Source organism: Bactrocera oleae, chromosome 2 (assembly GCF_042242935.1).
Source record: "Bactrocera oleae isolate idBacOlea1 chromosome 2, idBacOlea1, whole genome shotgun sequence".
NCBI lineage: Eukaryota > Metazoa > Arthropoda > Insecta > Diptera > Tephritidae > Bactrocera > Bactrocera oleae.
This window is the reverse complement of record NC_091536.1, coordinates 30,499,877-30,526,003: the sequence shown is the minus strand read 5'-3', so window position 1 is coordinate 30,526,003 and position 26,127 is coordinate 30,499,877. Positions and strand designations below refer to the sequence as shown.

The 26,127-nt window shown below is 38.0% G+C and overlaps 1 protein-coding gene and 1 pseudogene across 6 annotated transcripts in view; one reads left to right on the top strand and one right to left on the bottom strand.

The window, feature by feature from the left end:
- Window positions 1-23,955, bottom strand: part of Kaz (E3 ubiquitin-protein transferase Katazuke) — a 249,580-nt gene extending 225,625 nt beyond the window's left edge. For 4 of the 6 annotated variants that reach the window (XR_011397909.1, XM_070112926.1, XM_070112927.1 and 1 more), the window contains exon 1: window positions 23,483-23,955. Coding sequence is in view for 4 of the 6 variants with exons in the window: in XM_070112926.1 (XP_069969027.1) it covers window positions 23,483-23,851 (369 nt within the window). In the remaining 2 variants the exon portion in view is untranslated. The remainder of the gene's footprint in view (window positions 1-23,482) is intronic. The other 2 variants (XR_011397910.1, XM_036359717.2) reach the window with 2 other exon arrangements.
- Window positions 996-2,378, top strand: LOC138855817 (putative nuclease HARBI1; annotated as a pseudogene).
- Window positions 23,956-26,127: the final 2,172 nt, after the last annotated feature.

Sequence of the window (26,127 nt, the reverse complement as noted above, 5' to 3'; positions counted from 1 at the left end):
TTCTATCACTGGATTTTTAGATAAAAGTCCCACTTGAATGGCTATACACTTATTCTTTCTGGCAATTTATCATCAGTTCCATTTAGTTATATCATCAATGATCGTCACAATATGTATGAGTATCAAAACTTTGATTGACCAAAGCAAATAAATATATGTATAAATATACAATATTATTTATAAAACCTATGTATATTAATTAAATATTGAGGTAACAATACAATCCTGACTTTATTATATATTTGGTCATCATGAAATAGGTAAATTTGTACATATATACTATTTATGTGCTTTGATATCGTATATATACAAAATATCTATAAATGACATTTCTTAACATTGGAATTTGCTTCTTTTTTCTCTTTTAACACTGAAAATGCTCAATTCTGCTATTTTTGAGTCACCTGATGTTAATTGTGGTGTAACACGCTCATCGTAATCAGTTCCCCTTCGTAAAGTAAAATCTCGGCATCGTGAACCTTCTCTATGATATACGTTCTTTGCTATTTGGTATTCAGTCGATAGTGTTTCATCTCTAATTTGTCATTTGTTTTAAACCAGGTCATATAAAAAAGAGTGCAAAAATAAGGGATGCAATTGGCCTAATATATATTATAATAAAAAAAACGAGCTGAGGAAGACAAGGGGTCAGCTTTAGTATACCATCCCACGATTTCAGGGTTACGAGGGGTATGGTTGGATAGAGGAGATTCGTCAGATAAAGAATATATATATTTATAGCCGCCGGAAACTTATAGTTTTCGAGATATTTGCATTTTAAGTAAAACATTTCACAAATTTTATCTCACAATTTCTCTATTTATAGTTATTTTTTCTTTTATATTATGAATGTTTCCACATATTTATTTTAAAATAATTATTTTAATATTTGCTTTGAATAAGCATTTTATATTTACACAATTTTCGTTATATGCACAATAACAAATGGGTTCCATATTGACAGATAATATTAAAATAATTAATACAAAATAAAAATGAAGAATCATTGTTGTGAAGTGTAAGTGTATAATAAGTGCATAATATAAAAGAAAAATTAACTAGAAATTGAGAAATTGTAAGATAAATTTATGAAATTTTCAACAAATGCAAAAATCTCGAAAACTATAAGTTTCCGGCGGCTATAATGGTATATATTCTTTATATGGCGAATCTTCTATCCAACCATACCCCTTTTAACCCTGAAATCGCGGAACGATATACTAAAGTTTCCCCAAGATAATTAATACATAAATAGTTGTAATTTTTCAAGAATGAATAACAAAGTGCTTATCTTCTAGCTACACTCGTAGGCACAATCTGGTTATTTTGCGCAACAATAAAGATCCCTTTTTATATGAGGACGTTTAGGAAGTTCTTTCGATTTCCAAAATCCTTCTGCTGGGACCTCATCCAACAACTGAAGCCGTATGACCAACAGCAATCCTTGATTCCGTTTGAGCTTCGTGTAAGTTAAATTTGAATGTTAAAGAAGCAGTATGTCTCTATCCATTCATATTTTTTTAGTTCATTTCAGTTCTATATTTTTTAAGCAATAGCTCATACCAGTGTTGCATGGGAAATGGATATTTCTCGGTGATGAGCCAATCCAGCGGTTTCCGTAGCATTGAACAAATTTGTAAATTGGTGGTGGAGCGTAATAACGCCGAAGTGCGATTTCCTAATTCTGTTGAATACAATAGAGTTATGACTGAGTAAGTTTTAGTTCAATTTGAAAGAAAATAAATCGTTCTACAACAATTTTATTCCAGTTTTTATTCGAAATTTGGAATAAAGGGTGTGAGCAATTGATTGCACTCATGTTGGTAATTGCACCTACCTCGTCAACCACAGTTATGACGCATGATTACATGAATAGAAAAGGGTATTACAGCATTCATGTTGATGCGGTAAGTATTATAATTAATAATTAATTAGTAACTGGATTTTCCAATAGGTTTGTGACGATGAACCAATTTTTGGACAACTTCGCCAACAAAGATAAAGCTTATAAAGAACATTCTTATGGAGTCTTTAAATGGCTTTTGGGTGATTCAGGATATACATGGCAGCCATGGCTTCTTACACCGGTGATAAATCAGGATATACCAAATGAAAAAAATTTCAATCCTTAGCATATAAAAGCAAGAAACACGATTGAAAGAGCATTTGGAGTTTTAAAATTGCGCTTTCGTTGCATTTCAAAAGAATGTACATTGCGGTACAAACATTCAAAAGTTGCATTATTTGTTTATACATGTACAATATTGCACAATATATTACAAAAACGTGGCATTTTCATAGATGAAAGCGCAATATTGCCAGAAGAACTTCTTCCTAATTTTAAAACAACAATTTTAAATTCTGGACACTGCAACTAGTAAATTTGCTTTCTTACTTCTGTGCCAATGGTTAGTATATCAGCAAACCCATCAAGCGCGATTGATGATTTGTATTAATCGATTGTTGTTTTGTTCAAATTTTTCATTTTAACTTTTGGATAAAATACATACAAGTTATTACGCATTTATTATAAACTATTTCAGTATTGTTTTTCAATTATTTACAAAAAATTTTGCTGCTGAAAATTAATTTAAACAAGTAAGGAAGGGCTAAGTTCGGATGTAACCGAACATTTTATACTCTCGCAAAGTCAAATGGTATACTCGTTTGAGATTTCTTTGTGGATTGGCTGATATTTTCGGTAGAAGGTCAACTATAGGCACTGGGGTCCACATATTTAGTACTTAGGGGCTTGAACAGTTTTGGTTCGATTTAGACAATTTTTGGTCACAAGGTGGCATACATTAAACGTATTATTCACGCAAAGTTTTACCTCGATATAATCATTGTTGCTTGATATGCATAGTGGAAAGTGAAAGAATCAGATGGAATTGAAAATGGTGTTATATGGGAAATAGGCGTGGTTGTAGTCCGATTTAGCCCAATTTCGCAATATAACATAGAAATATGAAAATAACGTTATGCACCGAATTTGGTTGAAATCGGTTAAGCAGATTCCAAGATATGGGTTTTCACCTAAAAGTGGGCTGTGCCACGCCCACTGTCTAATTTTGAACGCGGTTCCTATAAAGTCATCTCATACCATCCCAGAGATAAAATTTAATGTCTCTGGCGTGATTAGTGCTTGATTTATCGCGCTTTTAGTAGTTTTTAACAGTACCGTTATATGGGGAGTGAGCGGAGTTGCCACCCGATTTCAACTATTTTCACACTGTAGGGAGAGGTTCTAAAAACATTTGCTTCCAGTGAATTTTGTTATTATAGCGTTAGCGGTTTAGGAGATATGCACATTAAACCTATTAGAGGCGGGACACTTTTAAAAACAAATTTTTAACTGCAGATGTCCCTCCCTAATGTGATCCTGTGTACCAAATAACAGTCTTCTATCTTATTGCGGAGCTTAGTTATGGCAATTTATTTGTTTTTGATTAATGGCGTTTTGTGGGCGTGGCAGTGGTCCGATTACGCCCATCTGAAATACCAACCGTCTCACGGTACCAAGAAACATGTCTACCAAGTTTCATAAAGATATCTCAATTTTTACTCAAGTTACAGCTTGCACGGACGGACAGACAGTCACCCGGATTTCAACTTGTCTCTTCATCCTGATCATTTATATATATATAACCCTATATCTAACTCGATTAGTTTTAGGTGATACAAACAACCGTTAGGTGAACAAAACTATTATACTCTGTAGCAACAGGTTGCGAGAGTATAAAAAAACTAATTGCATGCAATCAATATGATGTGTTTTTTCACTCATCTCTAATCAGCATAAGCTAACAGCTGATTGTGTGCGCTTCTTTTCTCCACACTATTTGTTGAATATTTTTGAGACTGTATCTGGCTGAATACCATAATGATGCGTCCAGACTAACAGAGTCACTAATTCACAATTCTGACAATTAGATACATGAAACAACCGTGACAAGTTGAATACCAGCATTACATTCACATCAGAAAAATTTCAACTTTGATAGACTTATGGTCAGCAACGACTCAGCATAGGTATATTTCCGAGTACTGATGTGTTAAAGAGCGATGCAAATTCACACGTATACGTTTATCTATATCAGTTTTTGCCCACCGCCCTTAAGAAATCATAGACCTATATAAAAACCAAATAAACGAATTTGTACATACATGCATACATATGTACAAGTGTACAGGAAGCGCACCAGGAAATTAGTGTATAGGATAATATACAACTCTTGCCATCGGCAGGAACGTTGACGTGGTGTAGGGGACTAATCGCAACGTAATTCGGTCCCCCCAACCGGTGTGAGTGGTCCTCTACACTCCTCAGACGGGTTGCAAAGGGCCGGATGAGTACGATGACCAAGAGCTGCCACCACCTAATCCAGGGGGTTCTACCTTCCCAACTGTGTTAAGGGACTCGTAACAGGATGACTACACCAAAACAAAACCAAGAACAACAACAACCAAAAACAGGAACAACAGACTGCAACACGTCCGCTGCAGGTGAGGGCGTAAGTTAAGTTTCCTAGACGCTCTTTCGCCAGGGGAGCGCGCACTGTTTGAGGAGCATGATCGAGGAGATGATGCTATGCCCTCTTGCAGTGTGGAAATTGCAGGTGACGCGGACCCCACAACAACCCCTTCAAGCAGGCTCAGCTGATATCCTCGCAGGGTAGGCATAAGCGGTGCTACTCTGAAATAGTACCTTATACCTTCGGGACGGTAAATCCCCAGATGTTAGAGAAGCTCTATCTGAGCAGTTGCAGGGGCAGAAACCCATCTCCGGCTGCAAAGAGACGAGCAAGAGCGAATTCCGCGTCCATCGCTAGACGCAGAAGCGGGAATCAAATGTGTCAAATGACGCCACAGAAACATCCAGATTCTAAGAGGCAAAAGAGAAATCAGCCACATACAAATTAAATAAATGAAGACGTACTAGGATTGCTGAAACCACTGTGGGGGAGAGCAAGGTTCGGCGCGGTACTACGAGAGGTTGCTTACAGGGCGGAGTACTACCTCTCCTACTATGGAGTCTCGTAGTAGATGAGCTCCTTCGGTGTCAATAGTACGCCGACAACATTGTTACAATAGCATAGGGATGGTGTAATACGGTTGGGTTAATTAATTAAAATACCAACCATCATCAGGTGGCTGTATACCATTATGTGAGACCTAAAAGCCCAGTAAGGCTGACTGGAGTGATACCACGCTGGACATACTACTAACTTGCAGCACAATTCAGTGATACACTGACTCGAAAACATCGGAAGGCATTGGTGAAGGTATTGCAGGACCGCACATCAAACTTTCCATACCCATTGGATATTTTCCGAGCATTTTTCAAGCATAGACCTTTGCTATAAGCCAGTGTGCAGAAAGTAATCTTCAAAATAAAAGTAAAAATCAATAAACAAAAATTGGAAAAAATACTTTGGAAACGCGACTATCAAACAAATAATTTAAGTGGAATAGCCATATTTATACCAAATTATGCACGCAGCTCTCAAATAAACATGGATCTTCGCTGGCAACGCACGAGCTGCAAAATTGTAAAAACAAAGTGTACAGGTTTGTAAACAATTTCAGAAAAATTGTACGATTTGGATTAATGAATTATCTTAGGCATGAAAATAAGATTATTGATTTAAGTGAGGGTGCTCCATCTAATTGCGAGTACAACAAGGATGTTCACAAAATAATTGGCGTCTACAAATTAAATTACACTCAAGAACTGACGGACATTGGCAAAGTTTTGTTTAAAAAAAATTTATTATATATATTATATTTACATATATGAATATCAAATGACGTAACTATGTTAGATGTACATACATTAAAGTTTTTTTTGGGCATATCCTCTTTATTTGTTTGAATCATGTTAAAACAATTGGAAACTAATTTTGGTATAGGTAGGACTAACTAAATAGCTGCCAAAAAAAATAACGTGTATGTTACACTTACGTTGGCACCACGTTAAATGCAGTTACCAAATAGGTACCGTTATTTTTGTCTGGTGTAATTTGCGTATGGTTAAAATGTTTTATTTGGTAAGCGAACTAATTTTGTGCGGTTGTAGTTTTTAAAAGAAAAAAGTGTAAATAAACAAACATCTCAAGATTTACAAGCTCAGGTAAACAAATTTGGCAAGAGAACAAAAGTACTTCCGAAATAGACAATATTTTCAAAAAAAAAACACATACTACTGTTCAGTACATTATTGCTTAATTCAAACCGACTGGTGGATTTGAAAGGCTTAGATAGATATATAGATAGATTGTGCCCTCTCCTCCATCATATGCATTCCCAAAGTCCCAGCACCCTGACAAACTTCAGAAACTCGCCGGGTGCTATTAAGGCAATGTGATCCCTGTCCACATAAATGGAACCGAGGACCTTGAGCCTTAAAAATTGCGGTGTAATCTAGAATCAGGTGTTCTGGTGTTTCCAGCCCCATGTTTCAGAACCGGCAGTTTCCACAAGAAGCTATGCCCATGTTAGACAGATCTTTCTTGAGCCTGCAGAGCCCAGTGTAGAGCGCGACAAGGAGCCAGAGTTTGTCTCTGGGAAGGTTTATCATAGCTCTGAACCTGGCTAGATTAGATTGTACCCTTCCAGTAGCAGTTTAGCATGAAGCATCCCTCTTGCTTGTTGCCAGTGAATATCTCTGCTCGTTCTCTCCTCCATGCGGAGCAGCTCCTTTATTATATGGGGGCCCACCGCAATGCATGGTTCTGGCCCCATCATCCAAAAAGCAGCAGCAGAGCGTGGGAGCTCATCTGCCAACTCGTTACCGGCTAGCCCTTTATACCCCAGCACCCAGATCAGCTGTACACGGTTGCAAGCTGATAGGCGGTTCAGCCTTCCTATGCACTCCTCCACTAGGAGCGATTGAATCTCATAGGCCGAGATCACTATTGAAAGACTTGATGGTAATGGAACGCCGAAAATAAATTTTACGCGCCGGCCGAAAGTAAAGTTGCTCGGAGTAAATTCCCTAGCAAAACTTTATATTAAAAAATGTTGCGAAAGAGTTATACATACATTATTTGATAAAATCGTAAATAAATTAGAATCATATTGGGTATTTTCTTGACTTATATTGAAGGCCATTAACTTAGACTTAGTTTTACTACTATATTTTGTATTGACCTGATTTTATACATTTTTGCAAATACCACAGACTAATAAAATGCTTCCAGGATTTCATTAAAGTACCTCACATACCACTACCAATCATATGGAGTAAAGTCAGCCGTATGTTCGAAAATCCCGATTTTAGTTAGCTAGGAGGTAGGTCAAGTTTTAGTCCAATTTTATCTATTTTAAGCCCAACGATACACTGTTATTAGTAAAACACGCTCTCTCAATCTTACATATTGGCCGATATATGCGGTATAGTCACCCGAAAGTACAAAAATCTTTATATTATGTATATGTGTATATGGGGCTAAGGGAAGTATTGACTCGATTCAACCCATTTTTGGCATTCAGAGATAATATTATCAGGAAAGGATACCATCCAAATTTCAATTATATATTGAACACATTTAACAATGATTGCGGTAAAAAGTCAACCATTAACACTGCGGTTCGCATTTTCGGTATGTGGGGCAGTTATGGCACGGTTTAGACAATTTTTAGACTTGAGATGGCATATCTGGACGGCCGTCTTTTTGCAAAGTTTTATTTCAATATATTCAGTGGTGCTTGATTTGTATATGATACTAGAAAGTCAAAAAATCAGATGGAATTAAAAAAAACTGTGTATTATTTGGGAAGTAGGAGTGATTTTAATCCGATTTCGCCCATTTTTGCACTATAACATAGGAATGTCAAGATAAGGTTATTTACCAAATTTGATATCGGTCAAGCAGATCCCAAGATATGGATTTTCACCCAAAGACAGACGGTGCCACGCTCAGTGTAAAATTTTTGTATTGGCTCTTATAAAACATAATTGTACCATCCTATGTGTAAAATTCAAACTTGTTTGTAAAATTCGGACTTGTTTAATTAATGAGTTATTGCAATTTTACTAGTTTTAATCAAAACCGTTATATGAGGGGGGTTATCAAACGATTTCACCCATTTTCACATTGTCCGTAGGGGTGCTAAAAATAGTTATTCTGAGTGAATTTGGTTATTATAGCTTTAGTGGTTTAGGAGATATGCACATTAAACCTATTAGAGGGCGAGGCCACACCCATTTTTAAAAAGTGTTTAAACTGCAGATGCCCCTCCCTAATGCGATTCGTTGTACCAAATAACAGTAAAGTATCTTATTGAGGAGCTCAGTTATGACAATTTTTTTTCGATTAATGGCGTTCTGTGGGCGTGGCAATGGTCCGATTACGCCCATCCGCAACACCAACCATTTTACGGTGCCAAGAAACATGTTTACCAAGTTTCACCCAGCTATCTCAATTTTTACTCAAGGTACATTTTGCACATACGGGACGGACGGACAAACAGTCACCCGAGGTTCAACTCTTCTCTTCATCCTGTCCATTTATATATAATTAGGCAATTCACAAGCTTCGTCTTATGTCTCATTTCAATAGTCTTAAAAAATACGACAATTGTGAGCACCCCTTAATTGTTGTATGTCATATTATGTAATATTTCTACACTTCACCAACTGGTAATGAAAAATTAAGAATACAAAAATGGCACGAGAAAGTGACCAAAATAAAATTAAAGCTTCTTTATATTGAAACAGCGGCATTTTGGTTCACATTGCAACCATAGAAACAACAAATTATTATTAAAGAAATTTTAAAAAATTTGTTTAATTTATTAATTTAAGACACTTAAACGTCAACAATAAAAATACAGATACAGCTGATAGAATAGCACACTCAAAAAACATACCTCGCCGTGTTGTATTTGTCGTATTTCAATTTTGTATGGGAAACAACAAGTGTCGATATGACAGTCATAAAAAAATAAGACAATACGACGATATGACATCTTGTGAATACCCTAAGTATGTATAACTCTATATTTAAATCTATTAGTTTTAGGTGATACAAACAATCGTTAGGTGAACAAAACTAAATTGTTGCTACAAAGTATAAACATGTTGCAAGAGTATAAAAAGTTGTAAAGCTTCATGACATAGTGGCTAGTATTGCAAACCCACATATGTTGATAAAAAAAATTTTGGACCGGGAATAAGTCAATAAGTCAGTGTGTTTGGGTTCAGAAAATATCTGAGCCGCTGTGTAACTTGGTTTCTTGATAAGACTAGGAGTCATGCTGCCTAGTTGAGCTCCTTGGGAGCGTAAAGGTCCTTTGATGGCTACTCCACTCGCAGATTGGTTCTCGCACGAGGATTGGATTTAAGCTCCTTTAGACCTTAGGTCCTTTGTTGATCACTAGACTGAAGCAGCGGACCAGTGCGGGCCAATGAGCAGTAATTTTGGCTGGGATTTTTAATAGTATAGGGGTTAAACTGAGTATTTAAGGATAGAGAAGAGATTATATAAATGTTCAATCTTTTACATGACAAAAAGAAAAAAGCTTAACAAAACTGATCGATTCATTATAATTAAATATATAATAATATTTAAAAACGAAAAATAAATCTCGCCTTGGCAACTCTCACTCTTACGATTAGAGAAGGGCAGAAAATGTTGCACTTTTTCAGGTTAGAAGAAGATGAGAACACGCAACTTTGACAGCCCGGGAATAGGGCAGAAAAAATGCGCAATTTTTGTGAGCAAAGAAAATAATATAATCATGTATTTTTCGTATTTTTATAAACATTTTAACAAAAAATCAATTTTGATGTTAACGATGGTAAAAAATTTAAATATCTAATTTTTGAGCAGCCAAATTAAAAATAACGTGTATGTTACACTTACGGTGGCACCACGTTAAATGCAGTTACCAAATAGGTACCGTTATTTTTGTCTGGTGTAATTTGCGTATGGTTAAAATGTTTTATTTGGTAAGCGAAATAATTTTGTGCGGTTGTAGCTTTTAAAAGAAAAAAGTGTAAATAAACAAACATCTCAAGATTTACAAGCTCAGGTAAACAAATTTGTCAAGAGAACAAAAGTACTCTCGAAGTAGACAATATTTAAAAAAAAAAACACATACTACTGTTCAGTAAATTATTGCTTAAAGCAAATCGACTGGTGGATTTGAAAGGCTTAGATAGATTAATATGAGGTTTTGCACTGCAACCTAGGATCTATTGTGCCCTCTCCTCCATCATATGCATTCCCGAAGTCCCAGCACCCTGACAAACTTCAGAAACTCGCCGGGTGCTATTAAGGCAATGTGATCCCTGTCCACATAAATGGAACCGAGGATCTTGAGCGTGCGTCTACAAATTGCGGTGTAATCTAGAATCAGGTATTCTGGTGTTTCCAGCCCCATGTTTCAGAACCGGCAGTTTCCACAAGAAGCTATGCCCATGTTAGACAGATCTCTCTTCTCTGCCTGCAGAGCCCAGTGTAGAGCGCGACAAGGAGCCAGAGTTTGTCTCTGGGAAGGTTTATCATAGCTCTGAACCTGGCTAGATTAGATTGTACTACTATTGCTACCTTCCAGTAGCAGTTTAGCATGAAGCATCCCTTTTGCTTGTTGCCAGTGACTATCTCTGCTCGTTCTCTCCTCCGTGCGGAGCAGCTCCTTTGTTATATGGGGGCCCACCGCAATGCATGGTTCTGGCCCTATCATCCAAGAAGCAGCAGCAGAGCGTGCGAGTTCATCTGCCAACTCGTTACCGGCTAGCCCTTTATGTCCCAGCACTCAGATCAGGTGCACACGGTTGCAAGGTGATAGGCGGTTCAGCCTTCCTATGCACTCCTCCACTAGTAGCGATTGAATTTCATAGGCCGAGATCACTATTGAAAGACTTGATGGTAGTGGAACGCCGAAAAAAAAATTTTACGCCCCGGCCGAAAGTAAAGTTGCTCGGAGTAAATTCCCTAGCAAAACTTTATATTAAAAAATGTTGCGAAAGAGTTATACATACATTATTTGATAAAATCGTGAATAAATTAGAATCATATTGGGTATTTTCTTTACTTATATTGAAGGCCATTAACTTAGACTTAGTTTTACTACTATATTTTGTATTGACCTGATTTTATACATTTTTGCAAATACCACAGACTAATAAAATGCTTCCAGGATTTCATTAAAGTACCTCACATACCATTACCAATCATATGGAGTAAAGTCAGCCGTATGTTCGAAAATCCAGATTTTAGTTATAAGGGAGCTAGGTCAAGTTTTAACCCAATTTTATCCATTTTAAGCCCAACGACGCACTGTTATTAGTAAAACACGCTCTCTTAATCTTACATATTGGCCGATATATGCAGTATAGTCACCCGAAAGTACAAAAATCTTTATATTATGTATATGTGTATATGGGGCTAAGGGAAGTATTGACTCGATTCAACCCATTTTTGACATTCACGAGATAATATTATCAGGAAAGGATACCATCCAAATTTCAATTATATATTGAACACATTGAACGATAATTGCGGTAAAAAGTCAACCATTGACACTGCGGTTTGCATTTTCGGTATGTGGGGCTTCAACAGGTATGGCACGGTTTAGACAATTTTTAGACTTGAGATGGCATATCTGGACGGCCGTCTTTTTGCAAAGTTTTATTTCAATATATTCAGTAGTGCTTGATTTGTATATGATACTAGAAAGTCAATAAATTAGATGGAATTTAAAAAAAATGTGTATTATTTGGGAAGTAGGAGTGATTTTAATCCGATTTCGCCCATTTTTGCACTGTAACATAGGCATGTCAAGATAAGGTTATTTACCAAATTTGATATCGGTCAAGCAGATCCAAAGATATGGATTTTCATCCAAAGGCAGACGGTGCCACGCTCAGTGTAAAATTTTTGTACTGGCTCCTATAAAACATAATTGTACCATCCTATGTATAAAATTCAAACTTGTTTGTAAAATTCTGACTTGTTTAATTAATGAGTTATTGCAATTTTACTAGTTTTAATCAAAACCGTTATATGAGGGGGGTTATCAAACGATTTCACCCATTTTCACATTGTCCGTAGGGGTGCTAAAAATAGTTATTCTGAGTGAATTTGGTTATTATAGCTTTAGTGGATTAGGAGATATGCACATTAAACCTATTAGAGGGCGAGGCCACACCCATTTTTAAAGTGTTTAAACTGCAGATGCCACTCCCTAATGCGATTCGTTGTACCAAATAACAGTAAAGTGTCTTATTGAGGAGCTCAGTTATGACAATTTTTTTTCGATTAATGGCGTTCTGTGGGCGTGGCAATGGTCCGATTACGCCCATCCGCAACACCAACCATTTTACGATGCCAAGAAACATGTTTACCAAATTTCACCCAGCTATCTCAATTTTTACTCAAGGTACATTTTGCACATACGGGGCGGACGGACAAACAGTCACCCGAGGTTCAACTCTTCTCTTCATCCTGTCCATTTATATATAATTAGGCAATTCACAAGCTTCGTCTTATGTCGTATTTCAATAGTCTTGAAAAATACGACAATTGTGAGCACCCCTTAATTGTTGTATGTCATATTATGTAAGATTTCTACACTTCACCAACTGGTAATGAAAAGTTAAGAATACAAAAATGGCACGAGAAAGTGACCAAAATAAAATTAAAGCTTCTTTATATTGAAACAGCGGCATTTTAGTTCACATTGCAACCATAGAAACAACAAAATATTATTAAAGAAATTTGTTTAATTTATTAATTTAAGACACTTAAACGTCAACAATAAAAATACAGATACAGCTGATAGAATAGCACACTCAAAAAACATACCTCGCCGTGTTGTATTTGTCGTATTTCAATTTTGTATGGGAAACAACAAGTGTCGATATGACAGTCATAAAAAAATAAGACAATAAGACGATATGACACCTTGTGAATACCCTAAATATGTATAACTCTATATTTAAATCTATTAGTTTTACAAACAATCGTTAGGTGAACAAAACTAAATTGTTGCTACAAAGTATAAACATGTTGCAAGAGTATAAAAAGTTGTAAAGCTTCATGACATAGTGGCTAGTATTGGAAACCCACATATGTTGATAAAAAAAATTTTGGACCGGGAATAAGTCAATAAGTCAGTGTGTTTGGGTTCAGAAAAATCCCCAACCAGAATTATGGGCACCTATAATAGCTCGCTCGATATTACCATCGATAGCGGTGGTCTGATATATAGCATAACCTGGCGACCTATGCTAACTCTCGCATCAGACCATCTGCCTATAATTATCTCGATCGAGAAACCTCCCGACTTTATTTCTGTGGACAGCCGCACCTTCATTAATTTTAACAAGGCTAACTGGGTCAGCTTCACAAAATTTACTGAGAGCACCTTGAACGCACTACCCATTCCGCAAGGTGATCGCTGCTGCTACTGCTAGCTTCATACCGGCTGGAAGAATCGCGGAACTCCGACCTAATTTCCCAGCCGAAGCAGCTGTGTTAGCAAACGAGCGCGACACCTTACGCCATGCTGATCCCTGTGATCCCCGAATAAGGGATGTCAATTTGGAGATTCGGCAAATGGTAAATCAACATAAGCGGACAAAATGGATAGAGCACCTGAAGTTCTGCAATCTCTCCACCGGTGTAAGTAAGCTTTGGACTACTGTCAAGGCCTTGTCTAATCCGAGGAGACATGACAACCGGGTTGAAATTCAATTCGATGGCCATACCTCCTCGGATCCAAAGAAGTGCGCGAGCTATTTTAGCCGGCAATTTACACTGCACCCTTCGACCGACAAGGCCAAACGATATGTTACCCGACGGCTGCGCAAAATGCCAAAAGACTGCGCACTACTTACTTTCACCGATGGAGAGGTTCAGAGTGTCATCAAAGGCTCGACGGGAGTAAGCTACCTCACCAAGGTCCTCAACTTGTCGATGTCCACTCTTCAAATACTCGATGTGTGGAAAGTCGGAAGAGTGGTCCCACTACTGAAACCCGGGAAACCCGCCAACAAAGGGGAGTCCTATCGCCCGATAACTCTCCTTTCCCCAGTAGTGGAGACACTTGAGGCCTTGCTACTCCGGACGTTTACGCACCACCTGAGTCTAGCAGACCATCAGCATGGCTTCCGAAAAGTGCACAACTCCACCACAGCACTTAGCGTCATAAACGCCCAGATAATTCATAGCCTAAACCAGAAACCACCCTGCGAGAGCACGATCCTCGTAGCGTTGGACCTGTCAAAAGCTTTTGACACAGTTAATCACACAACGCTACTTGAGGACTTAGAACAATCAACGCTCACTCCAGGGCTGAAGCGGTGGACCATGAACTACCTGAGCGGTCAGCATTCATCCGTACTGTTTCGAGGCCCAAACTCCAAACTTAGAAGAATTAAACAGGGGGTTCAAAAGGGCGGAGTCCTCTTCCCACTACTGTTTAATTTCTACATTTCGAAACTCCCCAACCACCAGCGGGAATTTCCGTGACCTCGTACGCTGATGACTGCACGATATTTACGTCGGACAATGGAATCGATGGCATGTGCTCAAAAGTAAACATCTACCTCTCCGACCTTTCTCGCTTCTTCTCTTCAAGGAGTCTGACACTCTCCGCCACTAAATCCACAGCAAAAAGCTTCACAAATTGGCCGAAGGAGGGCAGACTGGACCTGAACATTTCAGTCAATGGCACAAAAATTCCGACAGTTAATAACCCTAAAATTTTAAGCGTCACATTGGACAGTCTGTGCTTCTTCACTCCTCACAAGACCGTGATAACTGCCAAAGTATAGAGCTGCATGCAAGAAATGTTGTTGGTAAGATACAAGTCAATCGGCCTGCCGGTCCTAAATTATGCAGCCCCAATATGGTCGAATGGATGCAGTGACACGCAGAAGAAAAAGCTTCAGACCTGTCAGAACACTGCACTCCGGACTATCACGGGATGCCTCTTGATGTCTCCAATCGAACACCTACATAGTGATGCCCGTATGCTTCCGGTTAAGGAACACAACGAACTCCTCTCCAAGCAGTTTCTGCTGGGTTGTTTGCGTAGCAACCACCCCTGTAGTCGCCTGCTTGTAGCGGAGCCGCCTCCTAGGAACATCAAGAGGTCTTTCCTTGATAACGTCGACGACATTAGGCAGTACGCCGACCGAACTTCGGACGCTACGGACTTCAGACAGGCACTGACCGCCATTCACAGTGGAGCCATCAACACCTTCACCGACTCCCTCTCAGTGAATTGCGTAATACGAGTCAAACCACCACCCATAGCAGACGTAGAGCTCGAGTTGCCTCGCGAAACCAGAGTGACCCTCGCGCAACTTCGTTCTGGATACTGTAGCAGGTTAAACTCCTACTTATCCAGAATAGACCCCAACATAGCAAACACATGTCCTGCGTGCAATGAGTCTCCGCATGACACTAACCACCTCTTTGCATGCCCAACAAACCCCACTCATCTAACGCCCTTCTCCCTATGCTCCGACCCCGTCGAAACAGCTCGTTTCCTGGGCCTCCCGTTAGATGACCTCGACGACAACGAATCTGGAATTTATCACCCAAACGGGGACTAGGTAACCGTTACAACAACAACATAGTCAGGCAGCATTTAAAGCGATCTCGGCTTTTGAGGTCAAATCGCTCCTAGTGCAGGAGTATATAGAACGGCTTAACAGCCTATCAAGTCTCAATAGAGTGCACCTCATCTGGGTGCCTGGTCACAGGGGTATAGCAGGAAATGAACTGGCTGACGAGTTGGCCCGCTCTGCAGCCTTTCCAAACATGGTAGGACCAGAACCGTGCGTAGCGGTTGGTCCACACACCATTAAAGAGATGCTCCGTAAAGAGGAAAGAGCAGGTAGGGAGAGACATTGGCAACATCTCGAAGGCATGCGCCATGCCAAGTTGCTAAAGGGGGGTTATGACCTCAGACGGCTTAAAATCGTAATCAATCTCCAGAGAAATAAATTCCGGCTACTTGTCGCGTTCTACACCGGACATTGCAGGCTCAACAAGCATTTATTTAACATGCGCTTAGTTTCTTTTGCAAACTGCCGGTTCTGTGACATGGAGTCGGAAACCCCAGAACACCTGCTAGTGGACTTCATCGCAGTCTGCAGACGCAGAGTTAAGGTTCTGGGATCCAAGTTTCCAAACAGGGATCGCATCGCTTCACTAGCACCTAGTAGTATATTGGATTTCGTCTATATGCTGGGGCTAGATGAGTTTTTGTGACCTAGGGGAGGGCACAATAGACCATAGGTCGCGGGGCATACCTCTATCTTTATTTTATCTAATCTAATCTAATATATATACATACGTGTGCATAAATTAATGCAGATGAGAGTTGAGTGACCGAACATATGTATATGACATAAAAGTGAAAAAGCGGCAAAACATATTAAATGTGTCTAAACACATAAAATAAAAATAACTTAAAAAAAAAATATACAAAAAAAAAAAACAAGGGAGGGCTAAGTTTGGATGTAACCGAACATTTTATACTCTCGCAAAGTCAAATGGTATACTCGTTTTAGATTTCTTTGTGAATCTTGCCGCCATGTTTTATGTTGATCGATATTTTCGGTAAAAAGTCAACTATAGGCACTGGGGTCCACATATTAAGTACCTAGGGGATTGAACAGTTTTGGTTATAGGGTTTTGGTCACGAGGAAGCATACTTTAAACGCATTATCCACGCAAAGTTTTACCCCGATACAATCATTGTTGCTTGATTTGCATACTGGAAAGTGAAAGAATCAAATGGAATTTAAAATGGTGTTATATGGGAAATAGGAGTGGTTGTAGTTCGATAACCTTTATTGTTGAATTGTATTTGAGAATGTGGGTAACTATTCTGAATGCATGGACGAGTGTACGTGCAATTGGATACGTGTTTACTAAGCATCGGGTGTTTTTTCCAATCAGGCTAGAATAATTTCGTAATCGGAATATCGACATGTGCACTGTGGATACTTATTTGGCACTACTACATAGCTCAATTCGAACTGGTGCGCAGTATGGATTTTCTGAGGCGTCGGGGAAGCAGTTTGGTTTGAATTGGTAAGAAGGGAATAGTTCGCTCAACGTGGTATTTATATCTGCGAAATTGCTGTTAAATTGTGTGCAAACTGGGATCAGTTTTCTAAGCCAATATTTTTCGCTTGTTCGTCCCAGTTGGTTTCGTCTAGCCATAATTCTTGTATCAGGATTTTCGCTTGTATCATAATAGGCGTACGGGGTCGAAAAGTTTTGCCACAGAGCATAAAATTTGGCGTTTTGTTATGGCGGATAATACCGATATTGACTCTGTAATGTATGAAAACTGGTCACATATCGCATTCCATTGGATCACCAGAGTTTTTGTTGTACTTTCCTATTCGAATTTAAGGAAATTAGTATATAATAAATTTTAATTTGGTATGTCCTTTAAGATATTAGGGTGGTTCGCCGTTATTTTTTCAACGGAAACCCCGCGGTTTTGAGGGCTTGACCCACTTGTGATAGTGACTCGTATGCTTGTGGAAGACTGTGACTTCCAGACAGGATATCTACATACGTTTGTGTTTTAAACACCTGAATTGCCAGAGGAAATTCTGACTTGGTGTTTTCTGCCAATTCGTGCAGTGTTCGAATGGCTAGATATGGAGCACAGTTGACGCCAAAGGTAACGGTTTTCAATTTATAGTCGCGTAGGGAACTATTGGGGGATTTTCGGAAAATAAATCGCTGAAAATCTTAATCGTCGTTATGTACGACTATTTGTCTGTACATTTTTTCGACGTTTCCGTTGAATACGTATTTGAATAAACGCAAAATGTAAAATTAGTAGCACTAAATCTGGTTGGAGTGTGGGTCCAGTAAATAGGATATCATTTAGGGAGTTCCGCGAGCTAGTGGATCTTGAAGCATTAAAGACAACTCTTACTTTAGTTGTTTTTTTGTCTGGCTTTACCACTGCATGATGCGGCAAGTAAAATGAGTAGTATTTGACGTTGATGATTTTTTCGCATGGACTTACTTCCTCCATGTGGTCTAAATGGAGGTATTCTTCCAACACACCATTATATTCTGGTTTGAGCTCGCCTTTTTTAAGTAGGTTTTTCTCCATACTTTGAAACTGCTGTATTGTAGAGGTGCGAGAGTGACCTGAGGCGATGGTGTTGGGAAATTGTTGTTTTAGTGGTAGTCGTACGACGTACCGACCATTATCTGATCTAGTAGTTGTGGCTTTGTAAAAGTCTTCACAATACTGATCTTCTGGAGTTGTAATTGATATAGGGGGGAGCTCTTCTAACTCCCAAAATTTCTTTAATTGTGAATTGAGGTATTCGTTTGAGATTTCCTCAACTTGAGTGGTCATGGTGGTAACTGGTTCCATAACTAGTCCACTTAGGATCCAACCAAAAATTGTGTTTGTGCCAATAGTGTATTTAAAATTTTCTCAATACCCTTGAGTATTAACTGAGGTATGAGATTGCTGCCTAATAGAATGTCTATTTGAGCGAAGGTGTTGCAGTTGGGATCTGCTTATTTGAGGTGTGACATCTTTTCCCAATGCTTACTTTTTATATGATAATTGGAAGCATATTTGTTAGCTGCGGTAAGACTATAGCTTCTGCTTTAATTTTTCTATCCGCTTGGGGGGAAATTAGGGTAATGGGGCAGATTTTATTAGAGTTTTGAACTACTCTTCTATCAATTCCTCTATTTTCAAAGTTGGCTTGTTTTGTTGGCAGTTGTAGCCTATTTTGTGCCCTAGACGCTATGAAAGATCGTTGTGATCCTTGGTCTATTACGGCCCTAAGTTTAAATAGTCCTCCTCGGTGTTCGATGGAGACACCTGCTGTGGGTAATAGTACCCTACTTTGTTTTTCGCTGTGTAGCGTTTGAGTTTTTAATGCCTTTGATCAGCATGGTGCTTCTTGGCCATTTTCGGGATTTGCTGTTGCAACTAAACCCGTGGCTCTTTTTATATTTGCGCTGTTTGGGGGTGAGCTGGAAAAATTGTTATAATGACGCATAGAATTATGTCGTTTATGACGCATGTGACAAGGAATTTGTACCAAGTCTTTTTGTTCTTACAAACTTTTTTCGGTCGATAATATTAAATTTTTTGAATCTCTCGCAAGATTTGAGCATATGCCCTTCTGTACATAGTTCGCATGAAGTTGTGGTTGCTGCTGGCTTGAGGTCTATTGAAGCTTCGATTTAAGTCTTGTTGAACGGTTTTCGTTCTGACCATTTGTTTTTTTATCTATCCCTTCTACGATTTCGTATTGGGTAATTAAAAATTCTTTCATTTGTAGCCACGTTGGATATTTTTTTTCGAGATGGGGACGCTTGCTCCTAAAAAAGTAACGATTTTTCTGGTAAAGCGGCGGTGCATATATTTACCAGTATTGGGTCCAGCTGTCTGTGGGAATATTTTGTGTCAATACAACCGACAAGCAATTAGAAACAGTGGTTTGCAGTTTTATAAATTCTTCAATTGTTTCCTTTTGAATCTTAGGCAAGTTCATTAGTATCGTTACTCGCTTATCGACCAATATTCTTTCATTTTTATATATGTAGATTTAAGGGCTTCCCAAGCCAAATTAAAATTATCGGCATTTAGTGCGAACTGGTTTACTATTACGCCTGCTTGACCTTTTGTTTTGTATCGGAGGTGATACAATTTTTGTGCATTTGATAATTTTGGGTGATTTATGTAAACCGCTGTAAACATGTTCCAGAAGGACGGCCATTGTTCAACACCATGAAATATTTCTGTGCCACATGCGGGCACCTTGAGATGGACTTGCCTTTGCCTCTTGACTTTGTAGTTGTGGCAGCTCTACTCTCGGATGTGGAGTAGGTACAATAGCCTTTATTAGCTTCAATTGATCGGAGATCATAGCTTGTAGCTTCATACTGGTCTAAGCAGTTTTCATAATTGACGAAAGCTGAATTTTTAAAATTTTGTGGTAGATTTGATGGCTCTGTTTCTACTATGGTGTCATGAGCCGCTTGGAGACGTGTCCAAAGATTGTCGAGATATTTAATTTTGATATCTAGTACCGATTCAGAGCAGTCTTGAATCTGTGAAGATGAAAATCTAGTGCAGTATCTTATTAACCTGTCACTTTCTAAAATTAATTTAGCCACGTGTTTTGAGCGTGTAGCTCCTGCAGGTGTATTGTGATTTTTATTATCATTCATTATTCGTTTTTTATTTGAAGTTTCAATGAATCATAATTTTTTTTTTTGTTCGTGTAAACTGTATTTACTTGCGATATGATTTTGTTGAGGTTTTATTTTGAATGTACGCTTTTTATTTTGTATGCAATCCTGCTTGTTTTTTTGCCAAAGAAAAAGGAGTATTTGCCAATGCGAACTTTGAGAATGTAATATGCAACTGTAAATGAAGAAATATGTATGAATATTGCTCAAATGAATTACTTTTGTTAAACCGATTTTTTTTTTGTTTGAATAAATTTAATTTAGTCACTTTGCCGCCGTTTACCCGGGTGTAGGGTAAGAAGAGAAACGCAAATGTTATGCCGTATATTTGTATGGATTGTGTTTATATTCATTCGCAATACAGGGCGCGAAAGCGGAAGAGAAAAATTGGTATTTTCCGTTGTCTCTTTATTGTTATAAGTAAATATGTAATTTAATATATAAAATATTTGAATGCAATTATAATTGTTATCTATTACGTATAAGCAGGATTTGTATGTATATATGCAATAAATACGGTATGTCAATGTGCATCTATGTATGTTTGTATTTTTTTCCACTTTGTGTATTCTTTATATTTTATAATTTGTCTATGCTATTTGTTTATTGTATGGAGCGGTGGCTTCCAAAGCATCGCAGACTTCGGTAAGACGCGATGCGTACGTGTCCGACTGCAGCACTGGAAGTAATGCTGGAGCTCACACCGTTTCATATAGTGATCGAACAGACGGCCAAACATACAATGCTTCAAATGACAGCAGAAGGGGTTGGCAAAGGGAAGGTAATCTCGTCCCAGCAGATGAAGGCCCTAAGTGACAAAATGCCACTGGCCCTTCTTCCAAGGGACAGCATTACCAAAGCAGTAAGCTTCACTAGGAAGTTCAAAGTTACCCTTGGCAGTAAAACGGAATAGAATAAGTCCACGCAGGACCTACTGCTAAGGGATTGCGCTATCAATTGGTACACCGACGCTCGAAAACGGCGGAGGAGATTGGGCTGAACAGTCTATCAAGTCACAATAGAATACACCTCATCTGGGTGTCTGGTCACAGGGGTATAGCAGGAAACGAACTGGCTGACGAGTTGGCTCGCACTGCAGCCTCCACAAAAATGGTTGGATCAGCACCGTACATAGCGGTTGGTCCACACACCATTAAAAAACAGTTCCGTAAAGAGGAAAGAGCAGGCAGGGAGAGACATTGGCAACTTCTCCAAGGCATGCGCCATGCCAGGTTGCTGATGGGGTGGTTATGACCTCAGACGGCTTAAAACCGTAATCAATCTCCCGAGGAACAAATTTCGGCTACTGGTCGCGTTCTACACCGGACATTGCAGGCTTAACAAGCTTTTATTTAACATGGGCTTGGTCTCCTCTGCAAACTGCCGGTTCTGCGACATGGAGTCTGCAGACGCTTCACTAGCACCTAGCAGTATATTGAAGTTCATCAATATGCTGGGGCTAGATGAGTCTCTGTGACTTAGGGGAGGGCACAATAGACCATAGGTCGCGGTGCATACCTCAATCATTATCTATTCTATTCTATATACACCACGAAACTAGCCACAATTATCGAAGGAAAATGTTGCTAAACGTTTACTATTTTTCAAAGGATATGTCCGCCGTGATAACGAATTTAGAAATTCTGTACTTTTCTATGACCCCAAATTTAATATATTTGGATCTGATCTTTTTGATCTGTCGTCGGTAACCATGTTTTCATTGAAGGAATTATGTAAAGAACGGTCTACTAGGTAATATTAAAAAAAAAAAATTTGCCTTTCACCAGCTAAACCGAATTTAAATGATAGCTACTGCTTTATTCAGGATAACGACCCAGAGCATTCTGGTTGATTGGTTAAGGAATCGTTCTTGTACAACGAAAAAAAGGGCATCCTCCTCAGAATCCAGACTTCAATCCCATTGAACACCTGTGGGTCTAAATGGAGAAAAAGTTACAAGAGCGCACAGTCAATAGCAAAAATGAGGTTAAGGCTGCTCTTCAAAAAATATGGGCAAATATACCTCCTGAAATTTGGTGCATTTTATAAGTAAAAGAATACAAACCATGATAGAGGGCAAAAATGTACATTCAAAGCATTAATTTTTCTTTAATTTTCCTGAAAACTATTTTTTTTCGGCGGCTATAATTTATATAATATATATTCTTAATCTGGAGAATCATCTCAATCCAACTATATTCCATTTAACCCTAAAATCGTGGGATGGTATACTTAAGTTTCCACAGGAGTTTTATGCGAAAGAATTGAGGACCCCCGTCTTGGGCCAAGCAGGGTTATGTTGAACCGACCAGGGTTAATTTGTTGAAACGCGGCCGACAATACAGAAATGAATCCCACGTGAAAAACTAATTATGTTTAATTTACCTCCTGCCATAGGGGTATTATCTGTTTTCTTTATTTCTTTTGGTTCCTTTGTAAAATAGGTAGATAAGGTAACACTGATTATTTGTTAAAATGCAACGCTTTGTTATTGTGTGAATAAAAAGAAATTAACAAAAGTTAAATATGGAATTAAAGTTCTTTTGGGTAAATTTTAGAATAACATCTCCTTAAAATGGGTATGTACGGAAAAGGTGGTCCTCAATATTAAGAAAACATATACTGACTAATGGTCATTCGTTATTAATCAAAGAAACACGCATTTTTAATAGTTTAATTTTTGAACTTTATATGCAAATATCTAAAAAACCATAAGTAAAACCATAAATAAATAAATTTTCTTTACCTGGAGAACCAGCTCTATCCACACATACTCTATTTAATCCCGAATTTGGGGGATGCTATTCTAATATTTATTAAAAAAAAAATCACTTTCCGCTCACAGATTTGTAATCTTCTCGTCAAAAGTTTTAAAACAATTTTTTTTTTTGATATGATAGATTAATAAATAAAAAATTGTGATACATTTAAATTTATTTTTATTTTTTCCGCTGCCCAGAGGAGTTCGGTGCAAAAGAACTATGAAAACCCCGGTGTTGAACCGACCTGGGCGCGGCCGAAAGCTGCCAGTGCGGAAAGGAGTTTGGGGTTGGCTTTAGTATACCATCTCACGATTTATGGGGTATGGTTGAATATAAGAGATTCTCCAGATAAAGAATATATACAAATATCCGCCGGAAACTTATGGTTTTCGAGATATTTGCATTTTAAGTTGAAAATTTCAAAAGATTTTATCTCTATTTCTAATTATATTTATTAAACTATACATGTACCACAAAATTTACCATTCATATACATACTCTTTTCCACTGGTCTATTGAGGCTTGCCATGCGTCGTAACATATATCAGAGTCTGGCGGAACTAGCACCCTTAAATGTTGTATTTTACGCTTGCACACTAATCCAGCATTTAATTCATCCAGTAAACTTTCCCCTGCCTTCCTCTTCAATATTTGGATACGCTCGACAACATTTCCAACTAGTGCACCGACTTCATCAACAGTTGGTAAGATCTTACAACTTGTCATAAGGTTTTCAACATCCCTGGAAGAATTCTGTATTTGGTCTAATTCACGATCAAGATTTTTCTGCGCGATTCGAAATCTTTTATTTAAAACTTCATACGGAACCTTAAGTGTTGAATGTTCCATAGATTTAATCTCGGCCATTCTTTTATTACAATCTATAAACACCAAATTTTGTTTTATTTCTTGAATTTATTTAATAACGTCCTGTCTCCTTTAGCATTAATTATTAACAGGGCATCTCGACAGACAATATACAATTTCTCGACATCTGTATTGCTAACAATCTTACCAACCGAGAATGCATATTGCTAATGTTTAGCATGGTATAATCTAAGTCTAAGCATGTTATAATGGTAGATGTCAATATGTTGAGGTCGGCTCTAGAATACCCACGAATTCGAAGATAAAATGGGTATGAGCGGATAGAGGAGGTCCTCCAGATCAAGAATATATATCAATAAAGCTACGGGAAATTTATAGTTTTCGAGATATTTACGTTTAAAGTTGATGATTTCAACTATTTAAAGTACGTAATTTTTCGATTTAAAATGAATAACACACTTATACATTTCACTTTTATATTCACTAGTACTTCACTAATTCGTTTTAAAACATTTATTTTATATTTTATGATGCAAACATGGTTCAATTTTCACAATAACAAAAGGCTTGTAAATGTCATATAACCAGTGTTACCATACTAATATATTTTGCAAACGAAGAATAATTTAATAAGAAGAGAGATTACGTCCCAAATGTAAGAACCATAATCGTTGATGGACAAAAATAACTCTTTTAGTTTCCTTCCCATGATAAGCCGCGGTGTTGGACTGACCAGGATTATATTTTTTGAAGCGCGCCCGAAAGCCGTCAAAGTAAAAAGGAGTTCTACGCGAAAAGACCTTGGTGCACCCCGATGTTGGACACACCAGGGTTATTTTTTTATTAAAACGCGGCCCAAGGCCGCCAACGCAAAGAGAAGTTTTACAGAAAAAAGTACCATTGTAATAGAGGGTATAACATAATCTTTAATATCAATGCTCTCTAACAGATATTACTACTGTTACTTTTGAAGAAAAGTACCGTTTCGTTTTTTCCATTTGCTTTTTATGTCTTATTTGGCAAATAAAATTCAAGCGTGTTTAGTGCGAATTGTGTTAAAAGATTTCTTCAAATCGTTATTATTAAATTTTTGATTAAAAATGAGTAAATGAGCAATTCCAAAGGTAAGTTATTATACTTAAACATTTTTTTTTTAAATATATATTAATAATAATATTTAGATTTCGCAGAACAATCGCCCAATTATTCTTACTATACTATTTTTCTAGGTTCGGGATTCTTCTATTTGAATAAAAATCTGTTTTCATTTCTTTCAGTTCATTTACAAAAGATTTCGATAAGGTAACACTGGTTATTTGACTTTAACAACCCTTTTGTTTTTGTCAAAATTGATAGAATTGAAGAATGATTTGAATATCGAATTAAAGCTATTTTTGCATCATATAATATAATATAAATGTTTAAAACGAATTAGTGAAGTGTTAGTGAATAATTGAATCAAATCGAAAAAATACGTACCTTAAATATTTGAAAATTTCAACTTTAAACGTAAATATCTCGAAAACTATAAATTTCCCACTGATATATCTTGATATGTATATTCGTGATCTGGAGAATCTCCTCTATCCAACCATCCCCTCTTAACGCTGAGATCGTGGGATGGTATATTGTACTAAAGTTTCCCCGGAGTTTGACGCGATTGAATTGTGAACCCCTCGGTTTGGACCGGCCAGGGTTATTTTTTTGAATCGCGGCCGCCAGAGCAGATAGGAATTTGACGCGATTGAATTATGAACACGCCGGTTTTGGACCGACCACGGTTATTTTTTGAAGCGCGGACGAAGGCCGCCATTGCCGAAAGGAAATGGATACTGTAGCAGGTTAAACTCCTACTTATCCAGAATAGACCCCGACATACCAAACGCATGTCCTGCGTGCAATGAGTCTCCGCATGACACTATCCACCTCTTTGCATGCCCAACAAACCCCACTCATCTAACACTCTTCTAGCTATGGTCCGACCCCGTCGAAACAGCTCGTTTCCTGGGTCTCCCGTTAGATGACCTCAACGACAACGAATCTGGAATTTATCACCCACACGGGGACCAGGTAATCGTTACAACAACAACAAAGGAATTGGACGATCTTCGATATTCGTCCATACCATCAGACCGCGGCGCAAAAGAAATTGTGACTGTTACATTTCTTCAGTATTTTTTTTTTTCACAAGAAAATGTTTAGCTCTCTCTAATCTTCTTTCCTTATCGCTTTAATCTCTCCTTTTTTCTATTTTTCTTCGTTTGAAAAATATGTTAGTATGGCAACACTTGTTATTTGACATTTACAACCTTTTT